The sequence below is a fragment of the Bufo bufo genome, chromosome 5 (assembly GCF_905171765.1).
Source record: "Bufo bufo chromosome 5, aBufBuf1.1, whole genome shotgun sequence".
NCBI classification, from domain to species: Eukaryota; Metazoa; Chordata; class Amphibia; order Anura; family Bufonidae; genus Bufo; species Bufo bufo.
The window spans coordinates 445,231,749-445,254,432 of record NC_053393.1 but is presented as its reverse complement, the minus strand read 5'-3'; the positions used below and the strand labels follow the sequence as shown (position 1 = coordinate 445,254,432).

Sequence of the window (22,684 nt, the reverse complement as noted above, 5' to 3'; positions counted from 1 at the left end):
CTGTCGGTGCTGCACATGGCAGTCACTCTGGATATTAGCTGGTGGTCATAATAATGTGACCCGACTGTGTAGTTCTACTGCTTTCTTATGTTCTTGGTATTTCAATTCCTCATCATTTTCAAGGTATTTGTTTTCTATCAAACACAGAAGCTCCAAACCACAGACCAGGGTTGCCAACCAGAATTTTTCTTTTATCTGGACAACTTCTCCCAAAATCACGGACAGCCAACATTTTTTACCGACAAACTGGAAAACCATAATAAATGATAAAGATGATAAGTGATACATGTCTATAGCTCAATATACTGATAGAAACTCATTAGCAGCATTTACTGCGAGCTGTAGACAGTGGCGGATCCGGGGGGGGGGGGGGGGGGGGCAACGGGGCAATTGCCCCCCCCGAGCTGGCGGCGGCGGGGCACAGGGAGATGAGCGCTTCCATTGTGGAAGCGCTCATCTCCATAGTCATCTGTATCGCCGTCCTCAGGAGCTGTCCTCAGGGGGCTGTTATTAATACTGGCACATGGGGGGGGCTGTTATTAATACTGGCACATGGGGGGGCTGTTATTAATACTGGCACATGGGGGGGCTGTTATTAATACTGGCACATGGGGGGGGGGCTGTTATTAATACTGGCACATGGGGGGGCTGTTATTAATACTGGCACATGGGGGGGCTGTTATTAATACTGGCACATGGGGGGGCTGTTATTAATACTGGCACATGGGGGGGGCTGTTATTAATACTGGCACATGGGGGGCTGTTATTAATACTGGCACATGGGGGGGCTGTTATTAATACTGGCACATGGGGGGGCTGTTATTAATACTGGCACATGGGGAGGGGTTGTATTAATACTGGCACATGGGGGGGCTGTTATTAATACTGGCACATGGGGGGGCTGTTATTAATACTGGCACATGGGGGGCTGTTATTATTGGCATATGGGGGGGCTATTATTACTGGCACATGGGGGCTGTTATTACTGGCACATGGGGGGGCTGTTATTACTGGCACATGGGGGGGCTGTTATTACTGGCACATGACTGGGGGGGTTGCTCTTGTTACTGGAACATTATTGGGGGCACTATAGGGGCATCTACTGAGGCCACAAAGAAGGGGTATTTTATATGGGGTGCTCTGTACAGTACAATTTTATACTGGGACACATGGTGGGTACTATAGGGAAGGGGGGAGAGGAGTACTATGGGATCATCTACGGGGGGCACTAAGAAGGGGTATTTTATACTTGCAAATTATGGGGGACACTGAGGGCATCTACTGGAGCATTTTATACTAGTACATTATGGGGGGCACTAGGAGGAAGGAAGGTGTGGAGTACTATGGGGGCATTTACTGGGGGCACTATATAGGGGTATTTTATACTGGCACATTATGGGGGCACTATGGGGACATTAGCTCACCTGGGGCATTACAAGGGGGTATGTTTTGCACATTATAAGGAGAATTATTTCTACTGGGGGACATTATGGTGGGCTTTATTACTCCCCCATGGTATGACCCCCTAGTAGCAGCACCAGCCTCTCCCTGCTCTGCTATTCCTCTGCCCCTTCTCCAAATCCTTATTATGAAATCTCTCTCATTAGGATAAAACACAACATCAGCTCCACCGAGCCCCCGGCCAAAGTGTGGAAGTGGCGTCCGAGATCCCCAAGGGCCAAGCCAAGTAATTGTAAGTTTTCATGTGGAATATGTTTGTTATACACATATAGCATACACTGTGCCCCACAATATACAGTATACCGCTACACTGTGCCCCACAATATACAGTATTCCTCTACACTGTGCCACACAATATACAGTATACCTCTACACTGTGCCACACAATATACAGTATACCTCTACACTGTGCCACACAATATACAGTATACCTCTACACTGTAGTCTGTTCTATAAGCACCATTGTTTTGTGGCGGCGGACAGAAAATAATCTGGAAGTGCCCCTCCCGAGACCAGGCTCTGGATCCGCCACTGGCTGTAGAATGATAATTACCACCAAACTAATCTAGTCAAGTACCTGCAGTCTCCAAAAAAAACACCGACACATCAATTTTTTTTTACGGACACTGAAATTTCTGGACGGTTGGCAACCCTGCTCTCGGGTCTAAATACAGCGATGCTTGAAAATTTGTGAACCATACATCATTTTGAAGATTAATGGCAGAAAAAGACCACCTGGCCCATCTAGCCTGCCCTTATATTTTTTTCTTTTTTTATCTTAGGACAGACATGTTTATCCCAGGCATGGTTAAATTCACTTACTGTAGATTTCCCAACGACGTCTGCTGGAAGTTTGTTTCAAGCCCGAACTGCTCTTTCAGTAAACAAATTTCTCCAGATCTTTCCCCGAGATAATTTCAGATTGCGCCTTCTTGTTCTTGAATCTTATTTAAACCTTTAAAGGGTTTCTGTCACCCCGCAAAACTCATTTTTTTTTTTTTGGATAGTTAGATTCTTCATAGTGCGATATAGGAGAATATAATGCTCTTACTTACTTTCATGCGGCCGATTCTTTATAAAACGAACTTTTATAATATGTAAATGAGGGCTCTACCAGCAAGTAGGGCGTCTACTTGCTGGTAGCTGCTGCAGAAATCCGCCCCCTCGCCGTTTTGATTGACAGGGCCAGCCGTGATCTCCTCCTCCGGCCGGCCCTGTCAGTAATTCAAAAATCGCGCACCTCGCGTCATTCGGCGCAGGCGCTCTGAGATGAGGAGGCTCGTCTCCTCAGCACTCCCTCAGTGCGCCTGCGCCGATGACGTCTTCTCTTTCGGTGATGTCATCGGCGCAGGCGCACTGAGGGAGTGCTGAGGATACGAGCCTCCTCATCTCAGAGCGCCTGCGCCGAATGATGCGAGGCGCGCGATTTTTGAATTACTGACAGGGCCGGCCGGAGGAGGAGATCACGGCTGGCCCTGTCAATCAACACGGCGAGGGGGCGGATTTCTGCAGCAGCTACCAGCAAGTAGACGCCCTACTTGCTGGTAGAGCCCTCATTTACATATTATAAAAGTTCGTTTTATAAAGAATCGGCCGCATGAAAGTAAGTAAGAGCATTATATTCTCCTATATCGCACTATGAGGAATCTAACTATTCAAAAAAAAAAAAAAAGAGTTTTGCGGGGTGACAAAAACCCTTTAACATACGAGATGCTGAGAAGTTCATGGCTTTGCACAGAAAGAATGGAGTCAGAGTTTTGAAACTACACCTTTAGGGGCTCACGCATACGACCGTGGGTCGGCCGGCCTGTGCTGCAGACTCTAAATTGCGGTCCGCAATGCACAGGCACTTGAATGGGGTCCGCGATCCGCACCTGACGATCTGCACCAAAAAAAAGTAGTGCATGCACTACTTTTTTGCTCTGCAGAGGCACGGACAGAAAACCCACAGAAACACTTCATAGTGTTTCCGATCCCTGTCTCCTGGATTGCGGACCCATTCAAGTGAACGGGTCCGCATACGTGATGCAGGGTGCAAGCGGCCGGTGCCCGTGTATTGCGGACCCGCTGTATGCAGAGGCACAAGGAAGTTTCACATCTGTGGAGTTACGGCCCGTCATGAAGTTTTTGTTTCTCCAGGGAAAGTCTGCAAAGGACATTCACACTGAGATGCCACAAACACTAGGGGAGAAGCGTCCTTCATATGGCACTGCCAAAACCTAGGTTTCTCGTTTCAAGACTGGACATTTCCCTTTGAAGATGAACCCTGCAGCGGGCGCCCCGCAACCCCAACAGACCCGACAACAAGCGATGCTGTCCACAACCTGATTCTTAGGGACCAGCGAATATCCGCCAAAAAGCTAGCCCAGATACTGCACATCTCCAGTGAGCGTGTGGGTTCATTACGACCAATATCCTAGACATGCGCAAGCTTTCAGCGAGGGGGTGCCCAAATGTTTGAACAGTGAGCAGAAGGAGGCACGGGTTGAGGCATCCGGAGCTGTTTTGGCCTATTTTGATGCTACAAAAGACTTTTTGGATAGGTTAGTGACTGAGGATGAAACCTGGCTCCACACGTATGATCCTGAAACCAAAGAACAATCAAAGGAATGGTTCCACAGTGGGTCCCCGCCACCGAAGAAGTTCCGCATCCAGAAAGCGGCCAAAACAGTCATGGCGGCCGTTTTCTGGGACAAAGGCGGTATTCTGTTGGTGGACTACCTACCTCAGGGTTGTAGTGTAATCGGAAATTATTACGCTGGTCGCCTACACCAGCTGAAGGAGGCAATACATGGGCGCCGGCCGTGTGCACCCCGCACCAGGGATGCGGACCCATTCACTTGAATAAGTCAGCAATACGGGAGATGCGGGACGGAGGCGCGCCGTTTCAGTTTTTGCCTCAGGCAGCAGAAAGGAGCAGGGTGCACCCCTGACTGCAACCATGTGCCAATTCTAGCATATTCACGCATTCAGGGTTCATAAAAAGATACCTATCTCACTACTCTCATTTTTTTAAAATTATTATTCACTCCTGATTTTGGCTGTAAAAAGTCCATCCCAAAACCTGCACATGTAAATAGGAGCCTGTACTGCTAGAGACTCGCGACCGGCACCCTGGCGAGACTGTGCAGATGGAGGGTTAACCCCATCGTGAACGAGGCCTCCTCAGACGACGCTGTTCACGCTAGAGGTATGGACTTCCACGGCGGGGAAGGGGTTAACCTTCGCGCCAGTAAAATACCCGCCAGAATGTTCGGAGAGCCCATTGTTCTCTCACGTCACACGGTGAAGCCACGCCCACCCGCGTGCGCAGTGACGTCGTGCGCGCGGCAGTAGAAGGCGGTTGTCGGTAAGAACTGACGGAGGAGCAGTACCGTGCGAAACAAGTGCAAGAAGCGGAGCAGAGGCAGGTAATGGCTGGCTCCACGTATGGCTATGCAGCACGCTGGGGAGAGTAGTCCGTGCCCGGGGGTAGTCCCTGGACCCCCGGGCTATTGTTCTGTAGATGGAAGCTGAGTGAGGGGACGTTGGGCTCGGTTGTACCGAATGTGCAAGAATTGCGGGAGCGGGCAAGATGGCGCAGACGCGTGTGTGCCGGTGCTGAGCGGGCTTCCGTAGTTATTTTTTCCCCTTTCCCCCGCCGTTGTAGCTGTGTGCGGTGCTGGCGGGAAATGCTGAGCATGTGCGGCGCTGGCATGTAATGGCTGCTCTGTAGCGTTGTCTCCCTCCATGTGCAGCAATCTCTGCTGCCTCACTAGACTGCAGTTGTTGTTTTTTGGGGGTTTTTGCGCAATGGGTTGCGGGACTAGTGCGGTAATAAAACCATCTTCAAGTTATGTGGGAGGTGCCAGTAATATCCATAGCTGCGGATGAGAGGGATTTAAAGGGATCGTGAACCCCGATGTCTCTACAATGGCAGCAGCTTGTACTTTTAGCAGTAGTGGGGGCTTTGGGGTTACTGTTTCTTTAAGTGCACACAGTCCTTGTGATCTGCAAGGCGGGAGGGTCTCTTCTTTGTAATGTACTGTAGACGGGCATCCTAGCAGGTAGATGGCAATCGGTTACACATTAGGATGCCCTGTGGGCGGGACTAGCCTTTCCCTGCCCAGTGGGAATACTGGAGCCAGCGCTTGTCCCATAGCATAGCTGCAGCGCCTTCCCATGGAGCAGGTAAGTCGCACCTATAGTGGGGGGGTTGGTTATCCGCTGCGCCCCGGTTCGCCCGCGCCGTCTGTCTGTGTGTCCTCTAGAGACCTGCCTGATGTACTAAAAGCTCTATATGTATTTCGCACACAGGATTCATAGTGCCGCACAGCGATAAGGTGACCAGATAATAGATATTAAATGCAGGCCAGACTGGAGAAGCAGGTAGTAACTCTGATTATATTGTCTTGCACTTGTGATGTATATGGGGGAGGGGGGGCGCGGGCGATCGGTCCCGGCCGTGCCTGCTCACTATGGTGGCGGCTTACACAGTCCTGGTGTGCTTGGGAGCGGGCGGTGCTGCGCATGCGCGGGGCGGGGCCGCGCCTACATCAGGCCTAGGGTGGTCGAGGATAAAAGCAACTTTGTGTGGTGTCGTCTGCGGCGCGCGGCTGTGACCGGTAAGCGGGCGGGGGTGACCTGCGTGCCGACTGTAGCGTTACCGCAGCCGTTAGAGGATGCCTGTGTCTCTTCATACAATGTGTGATCTCCAGCCAGCTCCACCGTTATGTACAACTTCTGTTATATATGTGTGCAGTGCTCCATCCTAGAGGGCATGATGGGAGTTGTGATACCAGACCATAGAAGGCACCATTCATATTTAGCATTTATTTACACTTGAGGTTGGCTCTGAAAAATGTGATGTCCCCATTGAAGGGAATGCGAGTCATTCGCTGTCCTCTATGGAAGCAAAGCATTTGCAGGAGGTCATTGGGGGGGGGGTAAAGGGGTTGTTTCATTTATGCAAAAGGCATTTATCATGTAGACCTCGGATGCACAACTTGCGGCCCTCCACTTGTTTCAAAACTACAACTCCCAGCATGCCCTAATAGCTGTAGGCTGCCCAGGCATGCTGGGAGTTGTAGTTTTGCTACAGCTGGAGAGTCATCTTTTCCAATATGCTTGGACAGCCTACAGCTACTAGGGCATGCTGGGAGTTGTAGTTGTGCAACAACTGGATGGCTGCAGGATGAGCATCGATGTCGAGGAATCTAATGCAAGCCACTTACTGATGTATTGCTATTGTCCATATTGCCTCCTTTGCTGGTTGGATTAATTTTTTCCATCACATACATTGCTTGTATCCATGGTTGCGGTCACCCTGCAATCCAGCAGCCATAGTTTTGCTTGCACGCTATAGGAACCTTGTGGTCCTGGCTACCAGAGAGGCCAGTGTCCTTGCCTACAGTGTAGAAGCACGACCACCACTGCTGGATTGCAAGGTGGTTGTAACCCCTGAATACGAGCAGTGTATAATGTGATTGGAAAAATGAATCCACACAGCAAAGGAAGCAATATGGAGAATCACAATACATTAGTAAGTGTCTTATGTTAACTTTCTCTACTTGATTAATTCAGTTTGCTGAAGTGAGACAACCCCTTTAAGTTTCAGATTTTCTATGTAAAGGGGATCTTTGGCTACTTGATGTTAATGATGATCCTCGGGATAGGTCCTCAGTATCAGATCGGGGGGCAGTGGATTGAGCCAGAAGCAGAGTTTTTTTTTGCCATGTATTGGTACTGCTGGCGCACTGCTGATCAGTTCCCATTCAAAGGAGGCTGCTGATAGTGGGGGGTAATCGAGCCCCATTGATCTGCTATTGGTGACTTACTACGAGAAGAGGTCATGTGAGAGGTTTTCTGATCTCTTCTCGTTGTTGCATCAGTGAGCAGATGTCATTACAGCTCCGCCATTCACTCCAATCAAGTGAATACTACAGGTCCGTCCCATTGGAGTGAGGAGCTGTAATCACACTGCACACACTGCGATGCCGAGAAGGTAAACAGGCAAGAGACCAACGTTCACTTCAAACCGCTGATCGGCGGTCGGGCCCCTACCGATCTGATATTGGTGACTAGGGTTGAGCGAATCTGGTTCAAATTGTTGTATCCGAAGCAGTTTCTTTTAAAAACTTCATTGAGAATATGGACCCCCCACTGTAAAATGTATGTCCTCTATGGAGGTATTTCTGGAGCCACTTTCTTGTATCACGTGTCATTTAGTTTATTTGCATAAATTACTGTGTCAAGATAAGAAGCTGAGCTCTGCTTCATTAATGAGGCATGGAGCAGACTTCAAAGGGAAGTTAGTCTCGCGATATTTGCTGAAACTTTGGAAAGACCAACACGGAGGACATACATTTTATAATAGGATGGAGCTGAGAGTCTTAAATTTTTTTTTTTTTTTTTTATGAATCTGTTTCAAATCTGAACACGATTCGCTCAACCCTGTAGATGACCTGTCCTGAGGATAGTTCACTAATATAGAAAATGTGGAGAACCCCCCCCCCCCCCCTTTATGCAGTAGCTTATACTTAAAGGGGTATTCAGTCTGTAACAAGTTATCCCCTGCCCATAGGAAGGGGATAAGAAGACTATTCAGGGTCCAGTTGCTGAGACCCCCCAAAATGGAGCAGCAGGTCAGGCATGTGCAGAGCTGCTCCCTTAAAATCTATGGGACTGCTGTAATTGGTAAAGTGCTGGTGATCTCCAGTCCCATAGAAATGAATGGAGCAGCAGTGCCTATGCCTAACCGATCACTGCATTAATTTTGGGGATCCCTGCAGTCATCAGGTTCCCTTTTTCATGATTGTTGGGGATCCCAGTGGTCAAACCTCCACATAAGTGGACGGGGAATTGTTACAACCGGAAGCATCCTGTGTTGCTTTCACTCAAAGCGCTGGGTGCACTCGCGCACATATGGCGACACAGACCCAGGATGCTTTGGGAACTTTATGCCTTGCTATGTAACAGACTATTTAGCAGTGTTGGAGCACTGCAGGGACGCAGCTGTTACATCATGTGCTATGTATTTAACTGCATGATAAATGTGACTTCACACCACTGTATACAATACATGACTATGGCTGGTTTGGGAAGATTTGGCCTGTCAAACATTTTGGTTTGTTTTTTTTCTTTTTGTCTTGTCAATAGGAAATGGGGAAGAAGCAGAATGGAAAGGGCAAGAAAGTCGAAGAGGCAGAACCCGAAGAGTTTGTAGTAGAAAAGGTTCTGGACAGGCGCGTTGTAAATGGAAAGGTCGAATATTATCTGAAATGGAAAGGCTTCACAGAGTGAGTAGAGTCCTCATTTGCCGAGCACTTAGTCGAAATGAAAATATATATATTTTTTTTGTTTCCCAGGTACATGATGCATTGTTTTTGCTATAGACATTGGTGTCTGAGTTTCCAGTAGCCCTTAAGCCAGATTTAGTTGAATATGTAAAATCGGTAAATCGTCCCACATACTCCCTGTAACACTCCCTCTGGGGAGTTATATGATGCTCAAAACTTCTCCGGCAGTAATCTCAGAGGTTGTGCCAAGCTTGCATACTGCTGCTCCATTCATTCACTTTGGGCTCGCAGGAAATAGCAGACTCCAAAATGAATGGAGCAGCAGCGTGAAGCATGACCCTTCACTCTGTTCAGACTAGGCAATGGGTCTCAAGTCGTCAGACCCCCACCAAGCAGGTACTTATTATTTTGTGGATCTCGGATGTTAGAGGACCTTTCACCAGTTTTTATACCTCATCTATAGTCATGATCCTCTCCTCTCTTGCGCTGATGTGCACCATGTTTGGTTTTGGCGCCTGATAAGCTAATTAATAGCATTAGTTCAGGGAGGAGGAGAAATCGGCTTCTCAGTGCCAATCCCTGTGGAACGCTCCACAGCCACCAGAGTTGTTCTTGTGAGACTTAGTAAACCGCACAAAAAACAGGCTATGTAATAAGAGTACAGCTAGTACTATGCTGGCTTCCATAGCCTGTTAACCAATTTACCACATTTCATGAGAACAACTCTCCTCTCTGGCTGTGGAGCAGTTCGCAGTGATTGGACCACGTTCCAGCCAAGGAGAAGACTCCCACTGAGAATTGCTGATGTCTCCACCATGTACTGACGCTATTAGCATATCACTTGGCGAAACAGAGGAGAGGACCATGAAGAAAATTAGCGAGATGGCATCTCCTGAGCATGGAATACAGTATTAGGTATTGGTTTTATAAAGTAAACTGGTGGAAGGTCCTCTTTTAAAATTTGACACGACCCCTTTAAAATTTGAGTGGGCTGCCCTGCAGTATTGGGATTATTTTAACCTATTAAGATGAAACTGTTGTAAAGTAGAACTGGCTTAGTTGTCCATAGCAACCAATCAGAAGTCCATCTTTTGTTTTTCTGAGCTTCTTTGCAAAATGGAAGGTGGAATCTGATTGGTTGCTGTGGGTAACTATGCCAGTTCTACTTTACAACCACTTTGACTAATCTCCCCTCATTGTCTACGCCACACTAGGGTGCTTTCTTCTAAAGTAATGCTTAAAGAGGACCTTTCACCGATTATGACAATGTGAACTAAGAATACAGACATGTAGAGCGGCGCCCGGGGATCTCACTGCACTTACTATTATCCCCGGGCGCCGCTCTGTTCTCCCGCTATGTCCTCCGGTATCTCCGGCCACTAAGTTATAGTAGGCGGAGATTCCAATCACTAAGTTATGGTAGGCGGAGTCTGACCTTGTTCTGCTCTAGCGCTGGCCAATCGCAGAGCTCATAGGCTCCCAGGCTGTGAGCTCTGCAATGCGATTGGCCAGCGCTACAGAAGAACAAGGGCAGACTCCGCCTACCATAACTTTGTGACCGGAGATACCAGAGGGCATAGCAGGAGAACGGAGCGGCCCCCAGGGATAATAGTAAGTGCAGTGAGATCCCCGGGTGCCGCTCTCCATGTCTGTATAGTTAGTTCAGTGTCATAATCGGTGAAAGGTCCTCTTTAAGCTTTGGCTCCTAAATAACTGCTTTCCTGCTGGCACAAATTATCAGTTTTCTAGGACTGAGCACCTCAGGGATGGTGGACAGCTATTCTAATATTGTAACATTCAGTAATTTTGTAAGTACAGGGTTCTGAGTTACCGCTTGTATCATAACTCAGCAATTTTCTGTTTTAATGGTTAATGTAGGTAGTCGGACATAACTGCTTAGGCTTCATTTACACTGACGGTATTTCTTTTTTTCAGTTCTGCTCAGTTATAGGAGCAGAACAATAAAAATAACAGAAGCGGCATTTGTCAAATGACAGAACCAATTGGGTCCTGAGACCCCATTGACTGTGACTTGTAAGGGGGTCTGATCTGTAACGTAAACCTCTAGGAATCTCTGCCACAGATGTGACTGTTAGCTGTTCTAGAATACAATCGTTTCCTACATTCGTTTAGTGTATGAAGCCTGGTTTAAAGACATTGCATCCTAGAAGGCAAGTCACACATGAAGCCTGTAAAGCATGCCAGAAGACATTGATGCTGAAGCTTGTGGAAATGTGCCGCTTAGGCCTATAATACGTTCTATAACTCTAGATCGGCTTGAAATAAGGGTTGTAATCTTGGCCCAGTCCCGTTCCTTTTATCAGAAGCATTAAAGGGCTTTTCTGTGACCACAGCCATAACCCTCAGCCATATCTCATACATTATTTAGCCCAAGCACATGGTTGTGACCATAATCTCTACTACACTTTAGTCCTTTTCACTGTATCGGGACGGAGCCTTGTCAGCTGTCATGACCTCTTCATTCAGCTGATTAAAGACTCAGAAAAACCCTTAAAAGCTTGTTCCAAATGCTGGCTTCAGTGTTGAGATCAGTTATTGCACTGATCTCTGCTGCAGGGCAGACGCTGTTCTGTGACACTAAAATACCGAGGGCACATATTTCCTATGTAACCGGCACGTGATGTCAGACGTCAACTGGGGGGTGGGGTAACCAGGCTTCTTTCATATATTTTGTGTGGCATTTAATTTTATGTTCTTTGTCAAAGAAACATTAGAGGCCCTTTCATGGTCCAAACATTGTAAGATGATTATCAGGCTACATAGAGCGGCGCCCAGGGATCTCACTGCACTTATTATCCCTGGGCGCTGCTCCGTTTGCCTGCTGTGTCCTACGGTATCTTCACTGAATTGGTTCTACTAGGCGAAGTCTGCCCCCGGGCGTTCCTTCTCCCAGGCTGTGAGCTCTGCGCTGCGATTGGGGGAGAAGGAACGCCCAGGGTGAAACGGGGCAGACTCCGCCTAGTTGAACCAATTCAATGAATATACCGGAGGACGGAGCGGCGCCCAGGGATAGTAAGTGCAGTGAGATCCCTGGGTGCCGCTCTATGTAGCCTGATGATTATCTTACAATGTTTGGACCAATGAAAGGTCCTCTTTAAAGGGGTTCCACAGGCTTTTAATATTGAGGACCCGTCATTTCAGATCAGCAAGCCAAAGACTGATCTGTCACATGATGGAGACCAGCTGAGTATTATGGAGTCTGAACAGAGGGATACCAGCATTTTGCAGAACGCACATGGCTAGCACTGTGATAGAAATGATAAGTCTTTTTTGCAGTGTCACGGAACGGCAGTATGGATGCGGATACCACAGTGTGCTGTCCACATCTCTTGCAGCCCCATTGAAATGAAGGGGTCCGCATCCATTCTGCAAAAATTGCTGAATAGATGCTGACCTGTAAATACGGTCATGTGAAGATACCCTGATAAGGAAGGAGACCTTTAGTGCATATGGTTTCTATATTTAGTTGTATACCTAAGCAGCACTTTCCAGACTTCAGTATTTTTGCCCTTAACTTTCTGTATGACATTTTGTTTGTTCTAAACTTGACAGTGCTGACAATACTTGGGAACCAGAAGAGAACCTGGATTGTCCAGAGTTAATTGAAGCTTTTCTCAACTCTCAGAAGGCTGGCAAAGAAAAACCAGAAGGTGCCAAGCGAAAATCTGTGTCTGACAGTGAATCTGAAGAAAGCAAGTCCAAAAAGAAGCGAGAATCGGTAAGGCTATGTTCTAATGCTGGCTCATCTGCCCTACTTGTCAGTGTCGAGTCCTGTCCTCCAGCTCAAAAACAAAAAGTTGTACTAGTGTTTCTCTAGTATCAATCAAAGCTGGCCTTCAAGCTTTATTCAAACATCACTTACCAAAGGATAATCTAAGCCAGTGTTTCCCAACCAGTGTGCCTCCAGCTGTTGCAAAACTACAACTCCCAGCATGCCCGCACTGGTTGGGAAACACTGATCTAAGCACTACAAATGGCTTGCTACTTTATCAGTCTTTTAGTGCTTGAATGTTCAGCCCCTAAGGGTGGCCATTTACATTAGAAAGTACTTGATCAAACAGTAGTTGAAAACTCATCTGAACGATCCTTTCACAGACAGACATGCACATTTAGTCCATATTAGCTTTTCAATAGTTGAAACTGACCATATATGTTCAAGGAAACCGCGCAGTGGGTGGAAGATCTTTTGCCTAATACAAACACTTAAAATGTGGTAAAATTTGTGAAACCTTTTAGTGAACAATCATTTTGATTAAACTGTTGCCATCTTTAGTTATTCGAGATAATTAATCGCTTGACAACCCCTACAGTATCTTAAAATAAAACACATTGCCTGTTCTATGCTACTGCCCTCCCCTGTGCTTGGCTATGACATGTGGCCTACAGCTGAGGACCACTATCAGCTGCAGTGGTTGTGTGCGGTTTCAGGCATTTCACCGCAGCTGTTTGAACAAACTGCATTTGGTGTACCAGACCAGTGCAGCAAGAAGGCCACTGAAGAAACAGGCAAGTATAAAGAAAGGAGGTTTTTTTTTTGTTTTTTTTGTTTTTTATAAGAATTTAGCTTAAATGAGTGTGAGCGAAGCTACATGTCCTGCATTCAGAGCTGCTGTTTGACAGGGTTCATTTTGAAGAGAGCCTGCAAATACAAACTGCTCAGCAGATTTCCCAGAACACCTTTCAGTTTTAATGAAGATCAATTAAATATATATTTTATTTTTTTGTCCAAATTGAGTGGAATAAAAAAAAAAAACCTTGGGGCGCTTGGTATTTGCATTGAACCAGTGGTTGTCAGAGAAGCCTTTTTTGTAGAGGTCTTGAATCCATGTTGCAGTGTACTAGAAATGTATTTCCTAAATGTAGTGATCTCACACCCAACGGCTGGGAATTAAAATCAATTGAGTACTAAGTGTTCTCCCCTGACACTGCCGGAAGAAACGCACACCACTCCGTGAGGAAATGTAAGGCACGTCTGTGGCAGTAGCTGGCGAGAGGCCCTCACATATTAGACTGAACTAATCTTGTTGCAAGTCCAAAATGCTAAGGAAAACAAAACTCACACGGATCTGAGGTGAAGCCTGTTGGAGACTCGCTGAACCTGGCTGCATAAACTTCTATGGCAATAGCTTACTGGTGGTCTGTGTTTAAACATGGAGGCATAGAATAGTACATTGCTGTAGGAGGAAGTCTGCGGTAGCGTGCTCCATGTGCACAAACATGGTAATGTCCAAATTCCACTTGACGTAAGGAAGCCTGCACTGGCTAAAATATAGCTTCAGCTTCCTTTTTCTTGATAAAGGAGAGAGTAGGAGGAATTTTGGCCAGTCCAGGCCGCTTTACCAACTTCATGTGATGTCGCCTGGCATTTGGACACTACTGGGTTTGTACACATGCAGCACTGTAGTTGTGGGAATGTCTCCCTTCATACCATTACTAGCCATATTGCTATCCTCTCTACTTTTTAAAACTAAGGGGAAGATTTATCAAAACTAGTGTAAAAGGCCATGGCAACCAATCAGATTCCACCTCATTTTAAAGAACTCCTTTACGCCAGTTTTGCTAAATCTTCCCTCAAGACCACCATAAAGCTACCACTAGACTCACACAGCCTGCTTCACTAGATCTGCAGCCGACTTCACCCTAGATCAGTCTGTCTACTCCCTAGCATTTTGGCTTTGACCGGAGTTTGCTATTGGGGCTGCAGTAAATGATTATTTTAGTAATCTTGTATTCTATCAAACATTTTACATGTTTAATTGAGTAATCTAATAAAAAAAATTAAAATAACGTATTGCTTCATAAAAACAATATTATTTACTTAGTGGTATAGCAAATAACTGCGCACACAAGGCTTCTTTCACAGCTGCAGCAGCAATACACATTCAGTCAGAAGAACAGCCAGAATGTACCATATCTGCCGGGTCGGCTGCTGCAGCCATTGACTGTAATGGGGTCTGGCCTTGTTACAGCATTCAAGCTGAGTTTTGGGTGGACAAAAAAAGCTTTGGACGATACCCAACATGTATGCCGGAAGATGGCCTTGGACCACATTAGTCAATGAGAGCATATAGCTCTCCCCCCCCCCCCCCCCCCCCCCTCCCCAATGAGCGGAGCACATCTGCTCCAGTCTGGGCTCAACAAAGCGGGCCTGATTATGTCATTGTATCTCTCCTACCTGTGCTCAACTACCAATGGCAGGGAGCTGACTACTCCCTGATGCACCACTGTTTACAAATTTTCTAGTAAGTGCTTGCAGTCCACCTACTGACACACGTCATACTTGCCTGTCTTAAATCTGGTTGTGCGTGGGCCTGGTCACATGCGTCTCTCCTGCCAATGAGTAGCTTCAGTGCTGCTTTTGACCTCATCACCGCTGTCTATGCACAGCCTGATGTAAACAGTGCGGGAACCGGAAAGTGGAGGCAGCGCATAAGACTGCAGGTAAGTATGAATCCCATGTTCACGTACCCTCAGTGTTTCCCTGCCCAGCAGCACTGCCACGTATGGCAGCCTACCCAGTTCACTTGAATGCAGATGTGCTGCAGTTCCCTGGATAGCTGGGGCACCACTATGCAGGCAAACACTGATGGGTGCAGCATGAATCAGTGTTGCAGCTCCTCTGATCACAAGAATGCGGGGTCTATACCCCCCAAAATATAGCTCTGGTCAAGCATGCACACTGCAGCTCCATTCATGGATATAGCTGGGCGTGGTACTCGATAATCTCTTAACAGTCCCATAGAAAATGAATGGCGCAACTGTGTGCATGATTGACCAGCCATCCATTCATTCCAGGGTATGGAAGGGGGGGGGGGGGCAGCATTCTTGTGATCAGTGGGTTCCCCAGCACTGAGACCCACTCTGATCTCATAGTAATGCCCTGTCCTGTAGATAGGGAATAACTTCTACTAGAATACCCTATTAAAGTGGTCCTCCTCTCAGATCAGCCTCTGTCAATAAAAATATATGGGTGTCAGAGAGGGAGACCCCATTAGAGTGGAGAGCTAGAGATGCGTGGGGTTTTAGGTCAGACCACCATATTGAGCCCATACAGTAAGTGATAGAGGACGCTGGGACAGAAGTACATGTGGTGCCTAGCACACAGCGGCCATGCGGAGTGCTGGTCCTGCAGGATGAAACAGTCACTCCACATCTCCACCCAGCTCTGGTTCCAGACCGAAAACCAGAAAAAAAGTTACTTGTTGCTATAGGAACTGCCGGAGGTGTGTGAGCCGGGCTCCATGGCGACTTGTAAGGGTCAGGTGATGCGCTGGCTCCTCCCATGGTCTGCTGTTCAGTCAGGTTTGGCGGGACGGCAGCAGCCATTTTGGTTTACCTCAGCGGCCTCTGAAGTACCGGTAGTTATAGGACCTGCTGTTCATTGCTGTGCTGAGTCGGGAGGCCATGGAGCGGTGAGTGAGAGGCTTCACTCACGCTCGTGATTTAAACGAATCCTCGATGCAGGTAAACTGCATTGAGGATTTTATTGGCTCGATTACATTGATTTAAATCGATGAATCATTTCAGACCTATTTGTGATCTTTCAAATGTGAAGGCCTCTTGCCAGCTACTTCTGCAGACTTTCCCTATGGAGTTGTGTGATTTTTGTTTTTGCTCCTCTACCAGTGTCGGGTACAGAAGACTACTAGTTGGTACTCAGCCGCTTGTAATCCCTACATTTCTTAGGTGGTTTTTCTGCAGTGACTTTGATAGGTCATTGCTTCACTTATTGCACTGCTGATCATTTTAATTTATTTTTTCATACTTCTAGTGATATTACTTAATCTATTGTTTTTGCCCTACTTGCCTTTTATTTTTGTGCACAGATGTATTGTTTCTTTTACAGGTTGACAAACCGAGAGGTTTTTCTAGAGCTTTAGAACCAGAGAGGATAATTGGAGCTACAGACAGCAGCGGGGAGCTGATGTTCCTTATGAAATGGTGAGTGAAGTCTATGTTAAGGTGAAGTAGGTAACTTCGTAAAGTCTAAATACATGTTGGCTTTACTCTACGGGTCACATGTTTTTATATTTTAGTGGCTCCACTTAAAGGGAACCTGTCATGTGGATATTTGATTGTATATTATTAGATTATAATCATTAACTACTAAAAAGTACGTTAGATGATGTATTAACTTACTGGTGTGACAGATAGTTACCTCATAATATACACAGATGCCGTATGCTAATGAGCTGATTTGAGTCCAGGGTGATGTCAGTGAGTCCAGCGTTTATTTTAATTCAGAGCTATAGCCACTCCCCTGCCCACCTGCTGCTGATTCATATGGAAAATAACTGTCAATCAGCAGCAGGTGGGCAGGGAGAGTCAGGAGTTCATGAATATTCATGACTCATCATTATCAGCTGGAGCTTTTCAATACAAGATGTTGGTAGATTGACTGGGTCAATTAAAGAAAGTGACCCAGCATTTTGCTAAGAGAATCAGTCACTTATTTATGTTGCCCTTAGTTAGGACACCATAAAACTGGTGACGGGTTCCCTTTAAGTCTAGCAGCATCACTGGATTCAAAGGGGTTTTCCCACAATATAAACTTGTCACCGATCCTCTGGATACAGGATAAGTGTCTGGTGGGAACCCCGCAGAGCAGTCCTGTTTCCCTGTATTAATGGAACAGTGGGTTGACCTGTTCACTCACTCTCCATAGAACTGCGTAAAACAGCCAAGTGCTGCACTCGGGACTATTTTCGGCCGGCCCATAGTGTAGCCCTAGCATTATGAATAGTAGAAGTGTAGTGGATCTACATTGCACACAGTAGAATCATTTGTACAGTGCATGGGTAAGGATTTATTTATTTTTGCCCAAAAAGTTGAAGCACTCCCAAATTTTTTATTCTCTTACCTGTTAGAAATGTGCATGATGTAAACTAGTGATGGTAATCGTCATATTAGTGACTGTATTTGTGAGTTATAACCTCCCTTCTGGTCCTCAGCTGTGTCATGTGACCAACACGCTGATCTCCAACTGACATGGGACAGGAAAGTCAGTTACTTCTCTATTCATTCCTATGAGACTGACTTTGAGGATTCCATAGGAACACATGGAGACAAGTTTTATTTGAATAGTCAGTGGTCACCATGACACAGCTGAGGATCAGAAAAGGGTGGGGGGGGGATAACTAACTCACAAATACAGATACTATTAAGAAAATTACCTTCACTAGTTTACATAATTTATCTTTCTGACACATCAGAATACATTTTTATGGGAGTTCTTTAAGTGGTCGTAGATGTGTAGCAACCTTTCATGAGGATGCCCTCTTAAATGGGGCAGCGTATGTTGGAGACCTGCTTTGAATGGACTGTCTGGGCAAATCTGGTTATTCCTTGGGCAATGCAACCCCAGGAGAAACTAGTTGCCATGCAGGGCAGTGGTCCTCAGGGCCGACCTACCGGTCATGATTTGAGAATATCCACAGAATGAATACCTGTGGTAAGTCCTGATGCAGGGACACTAATTATACCACCTGAAAACATGACCGGTAGGTGGGCCATGAGGGCTGCAGTTGAGGAAATATGATTTAGGATGGGTAGACCTGAGCGTAGTTGATATGCGCGTTTTTTTCGTACGTTTTTATGTGCGTTTTTTGCAATAGTAAACGCGCGTTTGAGTGATTGACTGCAGTGTCCTATGGCCACAAACGCACGTCAAAACGCCCCAAAGAAGCTCAAGAACTTGTTTGAGCGTAAGGCATTTTCAGCGCGTTCAAACGCGCTGTAAAACGCTCATGTGAGAACCAGGGCCATAGGGAAGCATTGGTTTTCATGTGTTGAGCGTTTTACAGCGCGTTTGAACGCGCTGTAAAACGCTCAAGTGTGAACCCAGCCTTAGGGTCTCAGTCGGGCTCTGCACTAGGCATGAGACCGAGTGCCCAAACTGCAACTCAAAACCCACTTTATTGGCAAGTGCCAACACAGCAATTTAAAGGGCTAAAGTGATTTTTTTTTTTTTTTTTTTTTTTTTGGGGCTAGTTAAATTGGTTATATTGCGATATATGAAAATATAATGGTGTTACTTTTGATCCAGCAGTTTCTTCCAAAAATGAAGTTTTATAATATGTAAATTAGGTCTCTACCAGCAAGTAGGGCAGCTACTTGCTGGTAGCTACTGCAGAAAACCGCCCCCCTCGCCGTGTTGATTGACAGGGCCAGCCGGGATCTCCTCCTCCGGCCAGCCCTGTCGGCATTTCAAAAATCGCGCGCCTGTGTTCATTCGGCGCAGGCGCTCTGAGATGAGGAGGCTCGTCTCCTCAGCACTCCCTCAGTGCGCCTGCGCCGATGACATCACCGAAATAGAAGACGTCATCGGCGCAGGCGCACTGAGGAGACGAGCCTCCTCATCTCAGAGCGCCTGCGCCGAATGAACACAGGCGCGCGATTTTTGAAATGCCGACAGGGCTGGCCGGAGGAGGAGATCCCGGCTGGCCCTGTCAATCAACACGGCGAGGGGGGCGGTTTTCTGCAGTAGCTACCAGCAAGTAGTGGGGTGACAGAAGCCCTTTAACCTGAATTCCAATATAGTCTATCTTCCATGTATTTTATAACTTAGCTATAATGGCCTGCCTACAATCAGTGCGCTGCCTGCTCCGTTCATGGAGCACCCTGCACTGAAGAATGGCAGAAAGTCTAAGGTATATTGGAACACCATAGACTTTTTCCAGAGTTTGGGTGCCCACAGAGGGGGCTCTGAGTGCTGCTTCTGGCACCTGTGCTATAGGTTTGCCGCCACTATCTGTTCTGGGCTGTTCAGAGTAAGAATATGGGTACTATGAAAAATTGAACTTCTGAATGAAAGCCTGAACAGGTTGTTTTATATTTTACAAAGCATTTAGAAATACTGGAGGTTGTGACCAAATATACACCACTATTTGGCACCGGTTATGTTGCAGAGTTGATTTGTGACTACTTCCACACCACGTATGCCACTTTTTTTTAAAAAGGTGACAAAGGCAGACCCATCTCATTTATAATTTTCAGTCAGTTTATGCTGTAGAAAAGGATCTAAGCCTACGCCTGCAAGGGATCTGCTGCAGATTTAAAGGGATTCTGTCACCAGTTTTTTACCCCCCATTTAAAAATATGGTTATGTTCATGGAGCTCTAGCGATTCCTAATGTGGTCTTATAACCGAAATCTGTAGGCTCATTTTGTCTAAAAAAACGTTATAACTAACCTGTCATTCATCTCACAAAGGTGCCCAAGGGGATGCTCATGTCTTCCAGATGCCACCCGCACTCGCCGCAGTTAGTGCCCAGCTCCTCCTTTGCTGTCATCAGCGCCGCCTCAGAATCCTTTGCTACGCCTCCGGCTCTCCCTCACTCCCCCCTCCTTCTCTAACATCCCGCGCGTGCGCACAGGCCTCTGACAGCCTGGCGCCAGTGTTCAGGTCATCGGGAGGTTGAGCGAAGTGCCGGCGCATGCGCACTTCGCTCCATGAAGCCGAACGGAGAAGTCCGCACGGGCGTATCAGGCACAGGCAGCTGCAATACCCAGTCCCCACAGCTCTCTGCTCTTTTATTGTGTTAAACCTTTTTGATCAATATGCAAATGACCTGATGTGTCCTGTGTCCGGAGATGAGTCAAGCGGAAAGGAGCCCAGCACCGCCCCGCGTCCTCCGAATCTCCCCCTTGCTGGCTGACGTCACAGAGCTGGAGCGCCGAAATCTCGCGATGCGCGAGCTAGCGCATGCGTAGTTCGTTCCCTGTGCTGATGCCAGCACAGGGAATGAACATGATGCCGACACTGCGCATGTGCTAGCTCGCGCATCGCGAGATTTCGGCGCTCCAGCTCTGACGCCAGCAAAGAGGAGGTTCGGAGGACGCGGGGTGGTGCTGGGCTCCTTTCCGCTTGACTCATCTCCGGACATAGGACACATCAGGTCATTTGCATATTGATAAAAAAGGTTTTTTAACACTATAAAAGCGCAGAGAGCTATGGGGACTGGGTATTGCAGATGTGCTAGCGGCCACCTAGCAGCCCATGTCCCCAGCTCTATGCACAAAATCCTGGTGACAGGTTCCCTTTAAGGCTTTTGTACACTGGTGGTGGATGCACCTAAGGTATGTAGAGGACGGTGCCTCTACGTAATTGGGTGACATAAAGGGGCAGGGTTATTAAGACGGGTGTCTAAATTACTGGTCTTATTGAATGACTTTCACTATATAGCTGTAAGTTGCAGTCCTTTATTGCCCGTGGTATAAGGAATCCTGGTCACGTGGTAAACCTATTCTATATTGTTACAGGAAAGATTCAGATGAAGCAGACTTGGTCCCAGCAAAAGAAGCAAATATGAAGTGTCCTCAAGTGGTAATTGCATTTTATGAAGAGAGATTAACATGGCACTCTTGTCCAGAAGATGAAGCGCAGTAAAGTCATTGCTATTTACGGGTAGACTTTTTTTATTGAACTTTTTTTTTCCCCTTCTTTTGGCCACCTTAATGATGAGGTTATTAATTTAGTTTTTTCTGAATAAACCGCACCAGTAATTTGGCAAAAAATGTGGCCCCACAAAATGTACTTGGCCTGTAGAGCCTTTGATACATGTATTTGCCCTGTCCGGCCTTTTTTTTTTTATTTTAAATTTTTTTTTTTTCATTCTGCTGAAGTCCGAGCATCTATAATACAGACTTGCAAGTGTTTTGTAGCCTTCAGTTGTCGTGCATGTTCATGCTTTAGCCCAGTCTTTATCATAGGTTATTAGCTCCAGGCACTGCTTCAGTGGATGTGCTGTGGAGACCTTTGTAGTAAGTGGAATGTTACCTGACTGTATATTGTTTACTTCAATGTAAATACTGGTGAGCAGTGTTCAATAAATAGTTTTATATTCTCACCTGTGACTCCAGCTTTTATTTGGGGGGGGGGGAGGGGGGGTGTTAATTCATGAAGTCGGATTCAGACTGCATTGCTGTAACTTGGGCCAAATACGTGAAACCTATCTGGGGAGATTTATCAAACTGGAGTAAAGAACTGGCTTAGTCATAGCAACCAATCAGAATCCACGTTTCATTTTTTTACAGCTCCTTTGGAAAATTAAGGTTGGACACTGGTTGCTATGGGCATCTAAGCCAGTTCTACTTTACTCCAGTTTGATAAAGCTCCCCCACCATGTCTGCTCCCCCCGGGAGTAAAGCTATATATACATGAATCACAATGAAAGGTGTGTGTGGTTGTCATTTTAAGAATAGTGGTAGCCTATGGGGTTATTCACATGGCTATTTTTGGACGGCCAGTGAATAACAGGTCAAAAACAGATGTCCTATTTTCGTCTATTTTCACAGCCCTACACCCCCCTCCCCCCCCATACAATTAAAGGGGACCATTTTAGAATCTGAGAAAAATGCCCTCATTGTCTGATAGATGCGGGTCCCACCTAGAAGGAAAACGGAGCGGAGAGCGCTGTGGCTGGAGGATCCTGGGGTCTGTCCACCACCTATTGCTGCTCCCATACAAGTGAATGGGAGCACGCACACAGCCCCTGCTCCCCTTCATTTCTTTGGGGTAGACTGAAATAGCCGAGCCAGCTCAGCTATTTTTGGTGGCCCCATTGAAATGCGCAGTGTGCCCTCCATTAATTTCCCTGCTCCGTTCTCGTTGTAGGTGTGGGTCCCAGGGGTGGGACTTGCACCTATCGGACAATAAGGGCATATCCTAGCGATATGCCCCCTTTGTATGTGGTGACAAAACCCCTTTAAGATTGTGCTGTAATGCAACTGGTTAAAGTCTGATTTGATAAATCTGGCGAGCACTTAATTAACATGGCTAACTATGCCCACTCTCTCCAAGTTGTCATAGCAGTGTTAAAAAAAAAAAAAAAAATTGCAGAAATGGAATGTCGCAAAATTTGACTTTCAGCTGGAATTCTGGCAAACCAATTGTTCTGTTGGTCCAATGTAAGGTTAGTCAATTTC

The 22,684-nt window shown here is 46.6% G+C and overlaps 1 protein-coding gene across 5 annotated transcripts; it reads left to right on the top strand.

Moving 5' to 3' along the window:
* Window positions 1-4,752: 4,752 nt before the first annotated feature.
* On the top strand, window positions 4,753-21,606 carry CBX3 (chromobox 3). Of its 5 annotated transcripts, none has more exons than XM_040433609.1 (6): window positions 4,759-4,871; window positions 5,758-5,829; window positions 8,599-8,738; window positions 12,312-12,477; window positions 16,606-16,700; window positions 21,020-21,606. In XM_040433609.1, the coding sequence occupies exons 2-6, from the start codon at window positions 5,806-5,808 to the stop codon at window positions 21,144-21,146; spliced, it is 552 nt and encodes a 183-aa protein (XP_040289543.1). In that variant the 5' UTR covers window positions 4,759-4,871; window positions 5,758-5,805; the 3' UTR covers window positions 21,147-21,606. The 5 variants fall into 5 exon arrangements, with proteins under 5 accessions (XP_040289547.1, XP_040289543.1, XP_040289544.1 ...); XM_040433610.1 differs by having other exon boundaries at window positions 4,820-4,867; XM_040433611.1 differs by lacking the exon at window positions 4,759-4,871 and adding an exon at window positions 5,576-5,631.
* The last annotated feature ends 1,078 nt before the right edge of the window (window positions 21,607-22,684 follow it).